Source organism: Pleurodeles waltl, chromosome 12 (assembly GCF_031143425.1).
Source record: "Pleurodeles waltl isolate 20211129_DDA chromosome 12, aPleWal1.hap1.20221129, whole genome shotgun sequence".
Classification (NCBI taxonomy): Eukaryota; Metazoa; Chordata; class Amphibia; order Caudata; family Salamandridae; genus Pleurodeles; species Pleurodeles waltl.
Genome location: NC_090451.1, coordinates 87,829,985 through 87,849,762, shown reverse-complemented (window position 1 = coordinate 87,849,762; position 19,778 = coordinate 87,829,985). Strand labels below are relative to the sequence as shown.

The following is a 19,778-nucleotide window of genomic DNA, read 5'->3' as shown; positions in this document are numbered from 1 at the left end:
GAATATGAGTAAGGTTATTTGGAGTGGATTGGAGTAGGTTGGATTGGTGTGGGGTAGATTGATTGGAGAAGGGTGGACTGGACTGAAGTGGGGTACATTAAGGTGGTTTGGAGTAGGATGGACTGGAGCGGAGTAGGATGGATTAATGTGGACTGGATTGGAAGGGAGTGGGATGAGGTGAACTGGAGCGGGGTGACCCTGGATTGAGGTGGATCCGATAAGGGTGGGGTGGACTGAATTGAGTGGGGCGGACTGGAGGGGGAGGGACAGATTTGAATGGGGTGGGTGGATTGATTTGAGTGGGGTGAACAGGAATGGTGTGGGATGGACTGGTATACAGTGGGTAGCTTACAGTGGTAGAATGGAGTGAGTGTGGTGGAATGGAGGCTATTGAAGTGTGGTGAGGTGGATAGGATTGGGGTATGGTGGGCTTAGGTGGGATGGACTGGATTGGGATAAAAGTGGATTGGAGCGGATTGGATGGAGTGGGGTAGATTGGGACTGGAGTGGACTGGATTGCGATTGGAGTGGGGTAGACTGGATTGAGATCGGAGTGGGGGATTGGAGTGGATTGGATTTGGGTGGGGTGAACTGGATTGGGGTGGTGGATTGGAGTGGATTCGAGTAGACTGGAGTGGAGAGGGATGAGTTGGAGTGGACTGTGGTGGATTAGAGTGGAGTGGGGCCGGATGGGAACTGGAGTGGGGCCGACTGGATTGGGATTGGCGTGGATTAAGATGGGGTGGACTGGTTAGGATTTGGGTGGGATATTGGATTGAATGGGGTGGACTGGGTTGGAATGGAATGGACTGGGTTGGAATGGAATGGACTGGGTTGGAATGGAATGGACTGGGCGAACTGGACTGGGGTGGATTGGATAGGGACTGGCGTGGATTAAGGTGGGGCAGTGGATTAAAGTGCGGTGGGTTAGGGTGGGGTGGATTGGATTTGTGTGGGGTGGATTGGGTGAGGGATTGAATTGGGCTGGCTGGAATAGAGTGGGTGGACTGAACTGGGATGGTATGGGGTGCATTGAATACAGTGGGTGGACTGGAGCAGAGTATGATGGATTGGAGTGAGATGGATGGGAGTGGGGTGGATGGGAGTGAGTGGGGTTATTGACATGGTTTGGGTGGATTGGGGTGTGGTGGGCTTAAGTGGGATGGATAGGATTAAAGTGGACTGAGAGGGGGTTGGTGGGGTGGATTGGGGTGCAGTGGTGTGGGGTGAATTGTAGTGGGGTGGGCTGGATGAATTTTAGTGGGGTGGCTGAGTGGATTGGAGAGAGGTAGGCTGGATGGATTGAAGTGTGGTGGACTGAACACGAATCGGTGGACTGCAATACTGTAGAGTGGACTGAAATTGGGAAGGGTGGACTGGAGGGGGTGAGTTAGACTGGATTGAGTGTGGTGGATTGGATTGGGGTGAATTGGATGGGGTGGGTGGGGTGGACTGGATTGGGGTGGGGTGGATTGTGGTGGAGAGGAGTGGGGTGGATTGGACTGGGGTAGACTGCATTGGCGTGGACTTGGATGGCGTGGGGTGGACTTGAGTGGGGTGGGGTACTGGACTGAGTGGGGTGGATTGAAATGAGTAAGGTGGATTGGAAAGAGTGGGGGACTGGACGGACGGCAGGATTGAGTGGGGGAGTTAGGATTCATTGGAGTGAGCATGGTAGATTGTACTGTGGTGGACTGATTTCAAGTGGACTGGATGGGGGGGTGGACTGGACAGAGGTGGGGTAGATTGGACTGGGGTGATTGAGTGGATTGGAGTGGGTGGGGTGGATTAAAGTGGATTGGGGTGGGGGGAGGTGGACAGAAATGGGGTGGATTGGAGTGAGGTGGATTGGATCGGGTATATTGGACTGAAAGGGATTGGATTAGGGTGGGGTGGATTAGACTGGTTAGCTGGATTGGAATGGGGTGGTGTGGTGTGGATCAGATAGGGGAGGAGTGGAGTGTGGTGGATTGACTAGAGTGGGGTGTATTGGACTGAAGTGGGGTGTATTGGATTGGTGTGTGATGGACTTATTGGAGGGGTGGACTGGATTTAAATGGGGTAGATTAAGGTGGTTTGGAGTGGGGGACTGGAGTAGGGTGGCTAAACATGGTCTGGATTGGAGTGGGGTGGATTCAAGTGGATTGTATTGGAGTGAAATAGACTGGGGTGATGAGGGTCGACTGGAGTGGGTGGATTGGTGTAGGTTGGAGTGTGTTGGATTGGACTGGTGTGCGGTGGATTGAAATGGAGTAGGGTGGGTTGGGGTGGAGTGTACTGGATTGATGTGAGGTAGATTGGACTGAGCTGCATCGGATTGGTCGAGGGTGGACATGATTGTAATGGGGTAGATTGTGGTGACTGGAGTAGGGTGAATTGGGATGGCGTGGGGCAGGTTGTTCTGGATTAATGTGGGGCAGATTTTTGGATTGGAGAGGGGCAGATTGTTTTCGACTCAGTGGGGAAGTGTTTTATGGAGTGGGGCAGTTTGTTTTGGTTTAGATTAGGGTGGGATGAGAGCACTGGGGTGAGTGGTTTGGATTGGATTGGGGCGGATTAGGGTGTACTGCAGGATTATGTGTTAAAGCATCATTTCAGAAATGACACAAATACAGAAACAATGTTGCTTTGCAATATTTTGAACAAGATCATCTTTTGAGAAAAGTGCCCACGAGTAAAAACAGACAACATGAGTAGAATGTGAGAAAAGACGACTTTGCAAAATAAAGGAAAGTTAGCTATAAAAAAAATAAAAGACTTTGCAATTTTATTTGTTCTGCTGAGCACATTTTTGCTAGTCACAAGCCTTCTGTTTGCAGGGAGCTAAAAGTTAAAAAGAACAAAATAGTATCTCAGTCACTGATTAAGTTGAATCAATCAGTTCTAGGTCCTTTCTCCACAGAGAGGAATGGAAATGCTTGTCCTGCAGCGACGAATTACGAGGCTGTAAAGCAGAGTGCCACACAAGCCAACGAATGGCAAGCGACAGGCTCAACCCTAAAAAGTAGGAATTAAATAGTAAATATGTTACTAGTGAGAGAAGGGGGTTCAAGGTAGGTTTTTACAGGCAGGTGACATTAAATCTTAATTGGGGAAGTCAGGAGCAGCAGCTAATACCTATTTAACTGCTTGCAACCTACGGCCTCTTAGCAACCCAGTGCCATCGACCAATCGGTTCCTCTGCTACTCGAACATTTCACAAGTTGTGAGAAATGCAGTATGTTAATTGTTGCCTGGTATGCAGACGGTGATATCGGGACAGGTAATTCATTGTATTTTAGCAATTAAAAACTCCTTGTAATTAACCTCCAGAAGAAATATATAGGGCTACTCAAGATGTAAGCAGCTGTTTATTATTCGACAATGAAGATTCTGCTGCAGCATGTGCATTTATTTCAAACTATTCTGTCATTTTGATACCAGTACACCGTGGCACAGATTCCTATCATACCAACTGACCCCCACTGTCTCGTAAGTACCGTTTGCCCCTACTAACATCTTGAATGCTTGTCCCGTTCTGCAACGTGCAATCCACAGGGGATGAGATTTGGTTTTGTCCCACTCGATGCTGCTCAACTTGCAAGACGAGCCCTTATTTAGTTTTGAAGAACGCCTGTGGGATGTAGCCAAGTAGTAGTCCCATTATCCCCTAAGTGAACTACAGCAGTCTGCCACGCCATGATCGAAACACTGACAATTAGAGCCAAGAATGAATCTCTAAAAGACAATTTGGAGAGGCTTAAGGAATCACTCTCTCTCACGCCGCTCTACCTCAATGCCATGATTTAGGCTGTGCACCTCTTTACCACTTTGAACTTCTTGTATATAATTATTAGGTCATTTTTCACTGTGCCACAGGCACTACACTAATTACAAAAATAAGTGTATATACTATGAATTAAGTAAAACACTGTCTAGTTTTACCAAATACACTTGCGTTTGAATTCCGTGTCAAATGATGTTTGCTATGTTGATTGGTTAACAAAGGGTGTTTGATGAATCGCCTATATATTTTTAGAATCTTTATTGGCATTTTCAGCATACATTGCTTATTCAGTCAAAAGGCAGGGGTCAGCTGGACTGCCCAAATATATGTTAACAAATAACTACTCCCCCCAAACCCTCACTCAAACATCTTCCAGACAGTCGGGGGGTCAAGCATTACGCAACTATGCTGGGCACTGGTGTCTATTCCCCTGCTCCTATTTCTGGCAGTTGTGCAAAACGCAGGTGTTGGTCCATATTTCTGGCCTGAAACAGATCCCAGGGTTTAATTTTAGGCCCACCTTTTGCAGCCCAGTGGCATCTCTACCTGCAGCTGTACTCCCCACGGCGGGTGGGAGGTCCTTCTCCTACCTGGCGGCCAAGACATGGAACTCCCTCCCCACCATCCTCGGGACCACCCAGGACCACTCTGCTTTCCGGAGACTACTCAAGACCTGGCTCTTCGAGCAGCAGTAACCTCTTCCCTCTAGCGCCTTGAGACCCGCACGGGTGAGTATCGCGCTTTATAAATGTTTATGATTTGATTTGCTCCCCTCCCACTCGTGCTCATACAGTCTATACTAGTTACCCTCATATAGCCCACTCTCATGCGGGCACTGCCATCAATTGGAGGCAATTTATCACCAATGGTATAACATTAATTTACTTTCATCATTTGGATCACAAAGAGTGAATATCACGCTTCTGAAAAAAGTATTGTATTATATACAGGGAGTGCAGAATTATTAGGCAAGTTGTATTTTTGAGGATTAATTTTATTATTGAACAACCATGTTCTCAATGAACCCAAAAAACTCATTAATATCAAAACTGAATATTTTTGGAAGTAGTTTTTAGTTTGTTTTTAGTTTTAGCTATGTTAGGGGGATATCTGTGTGTGCAGGTGACTATCACTGTGCATAATTATTAGGCAACTTAACAAAAAAAAATATATACCCATTTCAATTATTTATCATTACCAGTGAAACCAATATAACATCTCAACATTCACAAATATACATTTCTGACATTCAAAAACAAAACAAAAACAAATCAGTGACCAATATAGCCACCTATCTTTGCAAGGACACTCAAAAGCCTGCCATCCATGGATTCTGTCAGTGTTTTGATCTGTTCACCATCAACATTGCGTGCAGCAGCAACCACAGCCTCCCAGACACTGTTCAGAGAGGTGTACTGTTTTCCCTCCTTGTAAATCTCACATTTGATGATGGACCACAGGTTCTCAATGGGGTTCAGATCAGGTGAACAAGGAGGCCATGTCATTAGATTTCCTTCTTTTATACCCTTTCTTGCCAGCCACGCTGTGGAGTACTTGGACGCGTGTGATGGAGCATTGTCCTGCATGAAAATCATGTTTTTCTTGAAGGATGCAGACTTCTTCCTGTACCACTGCTTGAAGAAGGTGACTTCCAGGAACTGGCAGTAGGACTGGGAGTTGAGCTTGACTCCATCCTCAACCCGAAAAGGCCCCACAAGCTCATCTTTGATGATACCAGCCCAAACCAGTACTCCACCTCCACCTTGCTGGCGTCTGAGTCGGACTGGAGCTCTCTGCCCTTTACCAATCCAGCCACGGGCCCATCCATCTGACCCATCAAGACTCACTCTCATTTCATCAGTCCATAAAACCTTAGAAATATCAGTCTTGAGATATTTCTTGGCCCAGTCTTGACGTTTCAGCTTGTGTGTCTTGTTCAGTGGTGGTCGTCTTTCAGCCTTTCTTACCTTGGCCATGTCTCTGAGTATTGCACACCTTGTGCTTTTGGGCACTCCAGTGATGTTGCAGCTCTGAAATATGGCCAAACTGGTGGCAAGTGGCATCGTGGCAGCTGCATGCTTGACTTTTCTCAGTTCATGGGCAGTTATTTTGCACCTTGGTTTTTCCACACGCTTCTTGCGACCCTGTTGACTATTTTGAATGAAACGCTTGATTGTTCGATGATCACGCTTCAGAAGCTTTGCAATTTTAAGAGTGCTGCATCCCTCTGCAAGATATCTCACTATTTTTGACTTTTCTGAGAATGTCAAGTCCTTCTTTTGACCCATTTTGCCAAAGGAAAGGAAGTTGCCTAATAATTATGCACACCTGATATAGGGTGTTGATGTCATTAGACCACACCCCTTCTCATTACAGAGATGCACATCACCTAATATGCTTAATTGGTAGTAGGCTTTCGATCCTATACAGCTTGGAGTAAGACAACATGCATAAAGAGGATGATGTGGTCAAAATACTCATTTGCCTAATAATTCTGCACTCCCTGTATATATAAAGGATTTCATGGTAGGTAATAGTTATTTACCTGTAATGTTGGTTCCCCTCCAATGGAATCATCAATATAGTCAAACACATTTGTCCCATCAACACATCCAAAGTGCCGTTTTTAAATATATAGAGTATGTTTTTTTTAAATAAAAAATATACTTGACAGCTTATAAAAGTCTAGATTAGACAATTTTCATCAATTATATATTTTTTTAACTTAATTGGCTAAAAAAACTAATTAACATTCTGGAAAACACTCCCTGTACTCAGCATAGTGACAAATAACTGCTTTCACACACCTACTTGATTAAAAGAGAATGGGAATAGGGTAGCTTATTAATTGGTCTAAAACGTATTCTGTATCCTTAAGGAATAGCACACCACCAGAATACAATAAATGATCAGTCACTGGCACCTGAGACAGTCTTTTTTTTTTTTTTTTAAACCAGGAATCAAGAATCATAATAGAACGGAGGTTATTTCCTTTGCCGGTTTTGATATAAGTAAGTAGGGTGACTTATGGCTATAATAAGATTCCCATTGAGCAGAACTAGAATTAGCGGTAAATAACTTTTCCTTCTCGTCCTGGGGCTCTTTATTAGTCAGAAGCAGTGAACAGATTAAAAGCCTGTCCCTAAAAAATGCAAAGGAGAAAAAAAAAGAAAAAGAAAAAAAAACAAAAAAAAACTCTACATTAGCCAAACTGTTTCTGAATAGCTAGACCACTTGTCATCTTCTTTGGAAACTGTGCTGAGACAACGATGCGTTGTAAAAGTATGTACAAACCTCAGATTAGCTGCTTTACATGTGTATGCAATGTATACATTTCTTAATGCGGTAGTAGCGCCTTACTAAGTGAAGTTCAAAACTACCTCACAACAGGTGCTAAATACAATTCAATGACTGACTTGAATTACTGTCTTTCAAGAGTTTACGTACTGTTGGTAAGAATGCTCAAAACTAGTAAAAAGAGTGAATAAGAGCAGCAAAGGAAAAATTAAATTACTTTAAAATATATAAAACTTAGGAACTGGCCGTTCAGCCATTTGGATCGGACATGGTGCTACATATACTTTGAAAGTGCGTGTGACGTCACTACACTACTGCCACTTTCATGAACGGACTAAACATTCCTAAATTTTATACTACTGCTCTTCTATATTTGCTTAATTTACCGAAACGAGAGGTGTTTTTCCCACTCTAACATTTCTAGAAAAAAATAAACCAAAAAAGCCCTCCAAAAGTGTAGCAACAATAATAAACTCCACTATGCCGGGCCTCAAACATGTCAGAAATCATTCATTGAACGCTCACCTTATCTTCAGTACCAAATACACTTCTTGGCACAGCTGTGTTGTTTAACAGGCAACTTGTTCCACTGGTGTCAGGAGATATATTTATACCATTGGTACCACTGCTGAGAACTGGAGTAAGAAACAATGAAAAAGTTAGTCAGCTGGGTGAAAAGAGCCACGTGATACTACTAAATATGCATCTTCAACTTTCATGCTATATCATGTGAATCACGAGAGACAAACAAGTGGACGCATGCTACAATGTATAGTATACAAAAAATAACAAAAGGATAGTATATAAACACACAAACAGGTGTGAAAATATGCCATTTATAACCACGACTGAGTATGGGGATGGGCCATGACTCGGAGGTAAAGCCCTAACAATGGTAATAAATAGCCATAGTTTTCTTCACATAGGTTTTAAAAAATATATTAAAAGAGAACCAGGATGCAGAAGGATAATACATTCGTGCGTTGGAGAGAAATCACTTCAAAGAGGCTTACTGGCCAAATATTTTTTCCCTATACAAAATAACTTGTAATCTGTGAGGCAGCAAACAGATTTTCCTCAAATGTGGCACAGTACCAAATGTCCGTACAACTGCTGTAAAGAAAAGGAAAATATAACTCACACTGCCGACATCTGCTTGCTGGTGTAGTGCTTTAGATTCACAGGCTCTGTGAACTCTTAACATCTATTGCTCGGCTCAGACGTTTTCAATCTGTTTTACTTCAAAGATCTTTCAAGTCACAAGAAGAGCTGTGACTTCATGATTAGTGTATAATCCATGTGTGCACAGATTCAATCTTAAACTGTTTTTCACTCACAGAGAGAGTGTGTACAGAGTTTTGAATGAGCATAGCATGGAGCGCTATCTGCATTGAGCAGTGTGCCAAGTTAGTAGAAGAAATCTACTATCTACCCAAACTTCTGGTAAGGAATGTGGGTGCATGCGAATCTACATCACTATGGGCTACAAACAGATGCTTACAAGTACCATTTTCTATCAAAGCATTTGTAGCAGTAGAAACACATGCTCTGCATAGACTATAAAGTAGTACCCTCGTAAAGCAGTGGCCAGCATGTCTGATGCAGATTTCAGAACAAAATCTTTAAGACTGTCAGGACTAACAGCTTGTTGGCAGGCCAGGGTATCCACACAAAAGGTCTTGGTAAACGTGGGGAGGCAGTCCAGGTGGTCACATTGCAGATGTCAGGTAACAGATTGTTGCTTAAGAAAGCCATAGTTGCCACTTTCTTACAGGTGGAGTGTGCCCTGGCCAGAACAAGCAGCACTCTCATATCACTGTCATAGGGAGTGTGGAGACATATGACTAGCCATCTTGCTACACTAACCTTAGAAATGGGGTGGCCTTAGTTAGGCTTTGCAAAGGCTACAGACTTACGAAAGGGCTTCTTCTTGGTAATGTAATCTATGAGAGCTCTTGACGTCTAGCATATGTAAGCTTTTTTTGCTACAGAGTTTGGTTGCAGAAAGAAACCTGGTTGCTCTAGTGTTTAAAATTGAAGGGCGATAACTTCAAGAGAAATATGATTGTTTGGACACCAGATCTAACAATGTGAACACGAAAGAAAGGATCAAGCAGAGTGAGTACCTGCAGCTTGCCAATGCATCAAAGGCCACAAAGAAAGCTGCCTTCCAGGAAAATAACTGGGCAGGTAGGCAACGAGTGCAAAGGTCGGCCTCCCAAAATACTGGTATTCTTTGTGATAAGACCCACCTAAGACCCTTTATGAAAGCCATGCCTGCTGGAATCCTGAATAGAGGTAAATAGTCCCTGTTCTGTATGTAGACTGTAACAGCAGCTAAGTGTAGGCTGCTGTTTGTAGGGATGTAAAATCAATGGCTTAAGTCTGTATATATAACAGGTAGCAGATGTTATCCTGGATGCTAAACTTCACTGTTTCTAAGTGGTTGGAGATGCTGTAGATAAAGATGCTGTAGCGTAGTGGATCAACCTCTTCTAGTTTGCAAAGTAACAGACCAAGTGGGCTTATGAGCTTCCTCTAGAATGGTCATACATTCTTGGGGGTTGGGAGGGGAGGTTTAAATAACCAAATTCTAAAACTTCAGGGGCCAGTTTGATCGGTTGAGTTGACTGGGGCCCCGGTGCCCAAGTGAGAAGGTCTGGACAGAAGGAATGGTTTCTTACCTGTAACTCCAGTTCTCTCGTAGGGGTATTTCCATGATAGTCATAAGCATTGAATAGTTCCGCGCGCCTGCGGGGACCCCGGAGCACTGATGTGAAGTATATTCTTAAGTGCAAACACCAGCCGTTTAAAGAAAAGGTCTGTCAAAAAACACTTAAGAATAACATTGTGCAGCCTATGTGAACAGCTACACAGGCCAAATTGTTGAAAAGAAAATCAATAGTAGTGTAAATTCATGTTCAAACACCTATTTATTCTAGAAATGTAATAACAAATACATTCTCATACTTTATTTACACCTCTGATGAGAATAAAACAATGCAGGGCAGTGTAGCCCATAGGCTGCCATTATACAGAATGTAAATAGAGCTGTGCCTTTAAGAAAAGTAAAGTCTTCCTGTTTCCCATCATGCACAGCAAAAGGCAGTTGCCTCAGTTCTTTTTTGGAGGCTATTACCTGACATGAAGAAAAAACAAAACATTTGTTGGAGTACCCACCTCCATAATATTCATGTTCTATGTCAACTCCACCGGGGAGGAGGGAGGGTTGCTTATGACTATCATGGAAATACCCCTACGAGAGAACTGGAGTTACAGGTAAGAAACCATTCCTTCTCTCGTAGGGGATTTCCATGTATAGTCATAAGCATTGAATAGAGTAGCAAGCCCATCCCCATAGCCGCGGTGGAGTCGATATAAGAATACTGAGAAAAACATGAATCATGCAAACAAATTCTTGAGCAAAGCCTGTCCAACCTGAGCATCTGCCCTAGCGTCTGTATCAAGGCAGTAATGCTTAGTAAAGGTATGGACCGACCTCCAAGTGGCAGCCTTGCATATTTCTGCCAAAGGGACATTTCTCATCAAGGCTACAGTAGCTGCTTTCCCTCTGGTCGAGTGGGCTTTTGGTCTACCACCAAGGGATTTGTTTGCTAACTGATAACATAACATTATACATGAAACAATCCACCTGGATAAAGATTGTTTAGATGTGCCCAAACCTGTTCTGATTGGGCCATAGTTAATAAAAAGCTGTTGTGATTTTCGTAAGCTTTTTGTCCTGTCCAAGTAAAATTTCAATACTCTCTTTACATCCAGAGAGTGCAGAGTTCTCTCAGCAGGAGTAGCTGGATTCTGAAAGAAAGTCGGTAATGAAATTGTTTGGTTCACATGGAAGTCGGAGACTACCTTAGGTAGAAATTTTGGATGAGTTCTCATTACCACTTTTGCAGAATGAAAAACCGTGTAGGGTTCCTGAGCGCAAAGGGCCTGGATTTCGCTGACCCTACGCGCTGAAGTGATTGCCACCAGAAAAGCAGCTTTCCATGTGAGATGCTGCAGCGATGCCTTGTGTATCGGCTCGAATGGCGGCAGCATCAGACGTGATAAGACAACGTTCAGTTCCCATGGAGGAGAAGGCTTTCTAATGGGAGGAAAAACCTTTTTTAAACCCTCTAGGAAATCCTTAATAATCGGAATCCGAAAAAAGGAAGTTTGTGAAGGACTCTTTCTGTATGCTGTTATCGCCGCCAAGTGAACTTTTATTGACGACAGTTGTAAGCCCGATTTTGCCAAACTTAACAAGTATGGTAAGATAGATTGTTCTCCACAAGAAACCGGGTCAATGTTGTTGTGTAAACACCAAATGCAGAATCTCTTCCACTTGCTTGCATAGGCTGATCGTGTGGAAGGGCGTTTTGCTTCCCTCAGAATTTCCATACAGTCCTGAGGTAAGTTCAAATGTCCATATTGCACTAGCTCAGGAGCCATGCTGCCAAACTCAACGATGAGGGGTTGGGATGAGATATCTGCCCTCTGAACTTCGTGAGAAGGTCCGGGCGATATGGTAGCCTGATGTGTGGTTTGAGTGACCGGTGAAGAAGGTCTGGGAACCACCACTGGCGTGGCCACTCCGGAGCAATTAGGATCATTTTGGTCTGAGCATTGGACAGTTTCTGGAGAACTGCCGGAATCAGGGGAAGCGGTGGAAAGGCGTAAAGAAATGCCCCTGACCAGCTTATCCATAGGGCATTCCCCAGTGTCCCTGGATGGTAATATCTGGAGGCGAAGTTTTGGCATTTTTTGTTTTCTGGGGTTGCGAATAGGTCTGTAGAAGGGGTACCCCAGAGTGCGAAAATGGAATGAACGACGTCGTCGTGTAGTACCCATTCGTGGTTCTCGCTTATTACCCGACTGAGGGCATCCGCTTGAACATTCTGGATGCCGGGCAGGTGAGTTGCCACTAGCGACAGGTTCCTGGCTAGAAGCCAATGCCAGATTGTCTGGGCCTCTCTGGATAAAATTCTGGACCTGGTGCCTCCTTGTTTGTTCACGTAGTACATAGTGGCCACGTTGTCTGTCTGAAGAAGGAGAGTTTCCGTTCTCAGAGAGGGAAGGAAGGCTTTGAGCGCAAGGTGGACTGCGCGAAGTTCCAGCAGGTTGATGTGATAGAGACTCTCTTTCTGTGACCACTCGCCTTGGACTCGAAGATGTTCCATGTGCGCCCCCCATCCGAGCAGTGACGCATCTGTTACGATGGTTTGAGATGGAGGTCGTTGTTGGAACGGAATCCCCACCAAGAGATTGCTGGGCAAACACCACCACTTGAGGGATTGTAGGGTGTGAGGAGACAGCAGGACTTTGTTCTCCCAATCGTCCCTCAGTTGACACCACTGATCCTCTAGATTTTCCTGCAATGGTCTCATATGGAGACGAGCATTGGGAACCAGATGGATACAAGACGCCATCGAGCCCAGTAGAGAAGCTATTATTCTTGCAGTGGCTTGAGGTCTTTCCTGCAGTTGTTTGCACTTTTGGAGAATCGATAACCGTCGTTCCTCCGAAGGAAACACCTTTCCTAGCTTGGTATCTACAATGGCCCCTAAGTAATGCAACCTCTGAACAGGTGTTGCTGTTGATTTCAGAAGATTGACTTGAAGACCAAGTTTTTGTAGCAGTTGTAGAGTCCATTCGAAATGCTGCTGTGCCTCGAGATAGCTGGAGGCCTTTATGAGTCAATCGTCTAGATAGGGATAGACGAATATTCGCTGTTTCCTCAAGTGGGCGGCTACTACCGCCATGCATTTGGAAAAAGTCCTTGGCGCTGATTTTAGGCCGAACGGTAGAACTGCAAATTGGTAATGGCGTTTTCCGACAGTGAACCTTAGGAATTTTCGATGTTTCTTGGCTACTGGGATATGGAAGTAAGCGTCGCAAAGATCTATCGCACATAGCCAGTCGCCCTGACGTAAATGTGGGTAAATTTGGTGTAAGGCTAACATCCTGAATTTTTCTTTGCGAATCCATTTGTTTGCTGTCCTCAGATCTAAGATGGGACGAAACTCTTGTTTGTCTTTTTTCTGTACAAGGAAATATCTCGAATAAATCCCCTTCCCATGTTGGCTGATGGGAACGGGTTCTATGGCTCTTTTTTGCAATAGGATATTGACCTCTAACTGCAGAGCTTCGAGATGGTGGTTGGCTGTTTTGGGTGGAACAGATGGTGGAGAACTGGTGAATCTGAGAGCGTAACCATGTCTCACAATATTCAATACCCAGGCGTCTGTTGTGATGCGTAGCCACTCGTCTAGATGATTTGAGATACTTCCCCCTACCGGAGTGGGTAACGGAGGAGGGGGAAGCAAAGATTCAGGGCCTAGACGTGGGAGTTTGTCGAGGTGTCTGGGTCTGAGGTGTTGAACGACCCCTTGTCGACTTTCTGGAGAAGCCCCTCTGATGCTGCTGCTGCTGCTGTTGCTGAGGGCGTGAAGACGACCAATGTGGAGCCTGATACCTGTGGGTGAACAGTCTTCTTTGATATGGGCGGAATCCCTTTCGCTGTTCTTTAGGTCGCTCTATGCCTACCGCTTTTAAGGTATCCAGTTCCGACTTCATTCTGGCCATCTCATCATCGGCATGAGAGCCGAATAAAGTGGAGCCTGAGAAAGGCAGGTTCTGTATCCTCTGCTGTGCTTCGGGTTTAAGCGATGTAAGCCGCAGCCATGCATGTCTCCTGAGCGCTATACCATGAGCATAGTTATGTGCGGATAGAGTTGAAGCATCTGCCGCAGCACTTATGATCTGGTTAGAAACCATTGCTCCCTCGCTCACGACCTCTAGGAAATCTTCCCTTTTGTCCCTAGGGAGATGCTCTGAGAACTGTAGTATAGAGTCCCAGAGGGATCGATCATATCTCCCTAATAAAGCAGTGGCACTGGCTGCTTTCATGGTGATAGATGCCGTCGAGCATACTTTTCTTCCTGCAGCATCGATCTTTCTGCTTTCTTTGTCTGGGGGAGCAGAGGAAGACGGTGACGTCGTATGCGATTTCTTCGCTGCCACTATAACTACCGAGTCTGGTACTGGGTCCGACCTCAAGAATAGAGGATCTTGCTCTGGTGGACGGTACTTTTTAATGAGTCTGGAAGGAGCAGACTTTGTTGTAGCCGGCGTGAGAAAAATGTCCATTGCCGGTTCAATAAGACCCGGAACCAGTGGAAGTAAAGGTCGTGAAGATGTCCTTTGATGCAAGGTCTCAAAGATTACTGATGTCGATTGGGCAGGAGCTGCTAGCGGGATATTCAGCTTGGTTGCCCCTCTCACTAAGACCTCCTGAAATGTGTTGACATCATCTATGGGAGACACTCTTGGGGATGGTGAGTCTGATAAGGTTGGAGAGTAGTCTCGTGTGGACGATGAAGAATGTCCATGATGTGATTGACGACGGTGCCTTGAGGTAGATGTACGCCTCGAGGAATAACCAGAACGCCCTGCAGATCGCGTTGGAGTCCTCGGAACAGGTTCTGGAGGAGGCGCCGGAAGAGGAGCCGTAGGTGTTACCGGCGTCTGTGGTAAAGGCGACTGCCTTTGTGAGAGCTGTGGTGATGCTGGAAGTAGGATAAGCGAGGCCGAGGATTCTGAGGTTGTATAAACCCTTCTAGGCCTCTTAGATGGTCTTCTCGACGTCGAAGCACTCCTCGACGTCGAACTGCGGTGACGCCGAGTGCCTCTAGACGTCGACTCGTCTCGCCGCTGAGAACCTTTCGACGACGAACCTCGACGTCGGTGCAGTGACGGTGAACGCCTCCGACGGCGAACACTCTCTCTCGACGGCGATCTCCCTCGCCGTGTCGACGGCGAGCCCGACTCGGATCTCCTTGGCGTGGACTGTGTTCGCCGTGTCGACGGCGACCCAGATCCTCTCGACGTCGGGTGTCTTCGCCGCCTCGACGGCGAAATAGCTGTCGACGGCGAACGATGTCGTTTTCTCGCCGGCGAAGCACTCCTCGACGGCGAACATGTTGGCGCCGTTCCCTGCTTCGACGTCGACGCTCTCGACGTCGTCGGAGATCTATGTCGTTTTTCAGCAGGTCTGGAAGGATTCATGGAGGAAACAGGTTGAGCCCTGGTAGAAGTCTGACCTTCTCCTCGCTCTGTAGTGGAATGGCCACTTTTTCTCCTGTCCTCTTTCGCCTGGAGTCGGATCTTCTCTCTGTCACGAAGGGTTCTTCTAGAGAAGGTTTTACAGATGTCACACGACTCCGGTTTGTGGCTGGATGGAAGACAAATTATACAGACCCTATGTGAATCTGTTTTAGCCTTCTTTCTTCCACAAGAAGGACATTTATCAAAAAGTGAAGGCATTTCTAACTAGAAAAACCTCAAAATTCTGTCAGAATTTAACAGAAATCAGTAGAAAATGATCACTCAAAGGTAAAAACGTCGAGTGAAAATGAAATTCAGAAGATATTTCAATGAATTTCTGTCACAAAAGCTTTTGTGAGGTAGAGCTCAATGCTTCAGGGTCCTGTCAGCAGGAGCCGGAAAAAAGAACTGAGGCAACTGCCTTTTGCTGTGCATGATGGGAAACAGGAAGACTTTACTTTTCTTAAAGGCACAGCTCTATTTACATTCTGTATAATGGCAGCCTATGGGCTACACTGCCCTGCATTGTTTTATTCTCATCAGAGGTGTAAATAAAGTATGAGAATGTATTTGTTATTACATTTCTAGAATAAATAGGTGTTTGAACATGAATTTACACTACTATTGATTTTCTTTTCAACAATTTGGCCTGTGTAGCTGTTCACATAGGCTGCACAATGTTATTCTTAAGTGTTTTTTGACAGACCTTTTCTTTAAACGGCTGGTGTTTGCACTTAAGAATATACTTCACATCAGTGCTCCGGGGTCCCCGCAGGCGCGCGGAACTATTCAATGCTTATGACTATCATGGAAATCCCCTACGAGAGAACAACAACTTATCTTCAGGAGCACCTGATTTTCCAGGATGAGTGTTGGAGAGGTTTGTCTCATGTTCCATTGTGCATTGCCCATGGTCTAGGGCAGCATAGACGAAGTTTTTACATTTTTAGTTTTCTGGGGTGGTGAACAAATATTTGGAGGACTTTCAGATGTAGTTCCAATTCTTATGACTTGTTTATGTATCCTGCTGATCATATCTGCAAATCCTTCATCCATCCTTGGTAGGTGGTCCGCTAGGAGTTGTATGATGCAGGGATCACCCAACAGCAAATCTCCCTGTGAAAGTGCTCAGAACTGGGAAGAGTGTGTACAGCCATGATTCTGTATGGACTACACTTCAGTCAAGTCTCACGAATGAGCTGGAAGACAGCTTTGAGGTCTAGTTGTATGGACAACTGTTCTAGGTAACTGATGTGGTAACGTTCACATCAAGGGCCAGCACCCCCTTGGACAGTCATGTTGTTCAGCTGTGCACCACAGCACAAGAGAGGTGTCTATGGTGATAATCATCCGCGGCATCAAATCAGAACTCGAAGGGACACATCTGAACCAGAAGGTGGACAAAAAACAATCCAACAATGAAGTCAAGGCCCATGTGCATTACCAGTAATGAGTGGACTCACTATACTTCATGACTTGAAAGATTTCTTCAAAGAGAAACAACTTGCACACGTCTGTGCCCAAGACTAGATGGCAGGAGTGTGCACAGCATGTCTAGCTACAGCTACATATGCCACAGAACATGTTTCTCCTTGAGTGGATAATGGGAAGGTGCTTCTTGATTGATCCGGGAATAAAGTAAAGCTTCTGACGTTGAGGGAATTCTGTTCTGTTGTAGGTTGAATTCTCTAATTTCAACTACAATGTTTTCTGTTTATGATGTTTTTTAATTTGTGGTCCATGCAGTCTGGCCTAATTATAGATTAACAAAAAATATAGGCCCTAAAAATAGAGTATCTGTTTTTGGTACTGTTCTAAATAGCAGAGGCACTCATGATAGACTGGAATGGAGAATTATCCCTCCATGGTCCTGGATCAATGCACAAGAAAACTTTACACATCAATACCACAATATTTAATCAACTTTTCAAGAAAGTCCCAAAGATTATAATAATGAGCTAACCCATTAATTGTGATGCTTCTAAAATATAATATAACTCACATGCATACATGACATCACCCCAGCAACCTTTTATTAAGCATGCAAGGCCCTTAACTTGTATGTTCCCTATCACATATATGGCTGGGCTACAAATGTTATTCATAATATAGAGGTAATTTCACTACGGAAGTTACCTACTTGTAGGAGAGAAAGACTTGGGCTGTGGAGCCTGCAATAACGCTGGACGTAATACACTTCTTTGCTGTTCTTTCGGTTTCTGGCTTGGAAGGCCTATGCAAGTTATTTGAGGGGAAATTTAAAAAATGTAAATACACATGTACAATGCCCCAATTCTATAGGAACTTTGATCTTACACTTTCATGTATAAATTTCAAATGTATTCTTAAGATATTGATTTAAAAGGGTTAAATAATTACATCACATCATCGGGAAAAAGGAAAATGAACATTAAAAGAAGGACAACTGACCTAATAACATGGAGAAACAACACGCATATAAACAGCTCCTGGTCAATGTATCTTGCCTTGAATTATAACGGAAGAATCATTCAATGCTGTCAGACCAGGACCTAAAAATCCCCTCACAAATGTAACATTCCTAAAAAAAAACCTGTTTATTCTGCCTTCTAGATTGGCAGACAACGTAACATTTGTGAAAAGATTTTGGAAAATCCATATTCAGGCTGTACCACCCTGGTTTACTGCCTAAAGTCTTTTAGTACAGTGTGTGTGTTGCCTATTGACTTTTTGAAGGCTGCAAGATGTATATGTCAGTTATGATAATAAATCCCTATCCTGAAGCGTTCGAGGATGATAGCATGTTAAATGGAGTGTAGGGGTCCCCCCCCCTTTTCTATGTCTATGAAACTCTTAAATAGCTCACCAACATGGCCGATGTTCTAATACATGTCTCCACGCCCGCACTTTCCATCTCCGAGGTAAGCCAATGAATCTACATTAATTATAAATTATCTTTGGTCCCTTCGTTGATTTTTCGTTTCAATATAGACTATTCAACCCTCACCACTGCTGCTCGCTATCTATACCGGTACCATGGCAGGCTCTAAGCATAGCTTCAGGCTCGTGCCTTAGTCCTTTTAATCCGGTAGCCCCTAATCTGACTCTGTTTTTTCTATGGCAACTCTTGTTTGTTTACTAAACAATGGGCTTACTTTTGCCTTCGTCTTGGTTGTTACATTTTTCCCTGTACCGTCAGCTCAAACATTACTGTGTTACATCTCATATTATGAATTTATACCACACACAATAGCTGGCGTCCGTTTCTAGTTTTACTACTCGTTTTGCATTTTTTTAAAGATGCTTCTGTTTACTGTTTATTTTTTTTTTATTTTTTTTTTTTAAACAAACTCGCTATATTGTTTGGACCACATATAGTCTCCATTTTTAAAAATATTTTTTCTATATATTCTTTAGAAACACAATGTTGCTATATACATTCTCAAATTTTACCTACCATTCTGTCTTTTCACAGGCATGAAACTTATCATGGTCTCATACAACTTCCATCCTTTTGACACTACGATGAACAAGTTACTTTAAATATTTCTGAGGCATATTCTGCCTGCCCTTTTCATTTATTTGGCACTTCTCAGACCGTGCTTACTTCTAGAGGTATGCTTGTCTCTATTTTTCTGTCGTGATACTTTACTACGATTCCTAGATAGCTCCTTGTATATATTCAATATATAACCAGCATGAATGTTGTTGGTGATGGGACCTCAAACTAACATTCTATTCCCTACATGTTTAAATGCCATCCTGACTACGCTGTGGCACTTAGGATATGTTGACAAAGGTATCAAACTTCTCAGCACAATAAACGCACACTGATGCCAGTGTACATTTTATTGTAAAATACACCCCAGAGGGCACCTTAGAGGTGCCCCCTGAAACCTTAACCAACTACCTGTGTAGGCTGACTGGTTTTAGCAGCCTGCCACACTCGAGACATTTTGCTGGCCACATGGGGAGTGTGCCTTTGTCATTCTGTGGCTAGTAACAAAGCCTGCACTGGGTGGAGATGCTATCACCTCCCCCAGGCAGGAGCTATAACACCTGGCGGTGAGCCTCAAAGGCTCACCCCCTTTGTTCCAGCGCCACAGGGCATTCCAGCTAGTGGAGTTGCCCGCCCCCTCCGGCCACGGCCCCACTTTTGGCGGCAAGGCCGGAGGAGATAATGAGAAAAACAAGGAGGAGTCACTGACCAGTCAGGACAGCCCCTAAGGCAACCTGAGCTGAAGTGACTGACTTTTAGTAATCCTCCATCTTTCAGATGGAGGATGCCCCCAATAGGGATAGGAATGTGACCCCCTCCCCTTGGGAGGAGGCACAAAGAGGGTGTAGCCACCCTCAGGGCTAGTAGCAATTGGCTACTGCCCTCCCTGACCTAAACACACCCCTAAGTTCTGTATTTAGGGGCTCCCCTGAAACTAGGAACTCAGATTCCTGCAACCTAAGAAGAAGAGGACTGCTGAGCTGAAAAACCCTGCAGAGAAGACGGAGACACCAACTGCTTTGGCCCCAGCCCTACCGGCCTGTCTCCCCCCTTCGGAAGAAAACTGCTCCAGCGACGCTTTCCCCAGGACCAGCGACCTCTGAATCCTCAGAGGACTGCCCTGCTCTAAAA

General features: G+C 44.6%; 1 protein-coding gene across 4 annotated transcripts in view; it reads right to left on the bottom strand.

Moving 5' to 3' along the window:
- RANBP3 (RAN binding protein 3) overlaps positions 1 to 19,778 on the bottom strand; it is a 380,969-nt gene that overhangs the window by 168,869 nt on the left and 192,322 nt on the right. For all 4 annotated transcript variants that reach the window (XR_011199904.1, XR_011199903.1, XM_069217335.1 and 1 more), the window contains 2 exons: positions 17,310 to 17,402; positions 7,589 to 7,698 (listed from right to left, as the gene is read on the bottom strand). Coding sequence is in view for 2 of the 4 variants with exons in the window: in XM_069217335.1 (XP_069073436.1) it covers positions 7,589 to 7,698; positions 17,310 to 17,402 (203 nt within the window). In the remaining 2 variants the exon portion in view is untranslated. The remainder of the gene's footprint in view (positions 1 to 7,588; positions 7,699 to 17,309; positions 17,403 to 19,778) is intronic.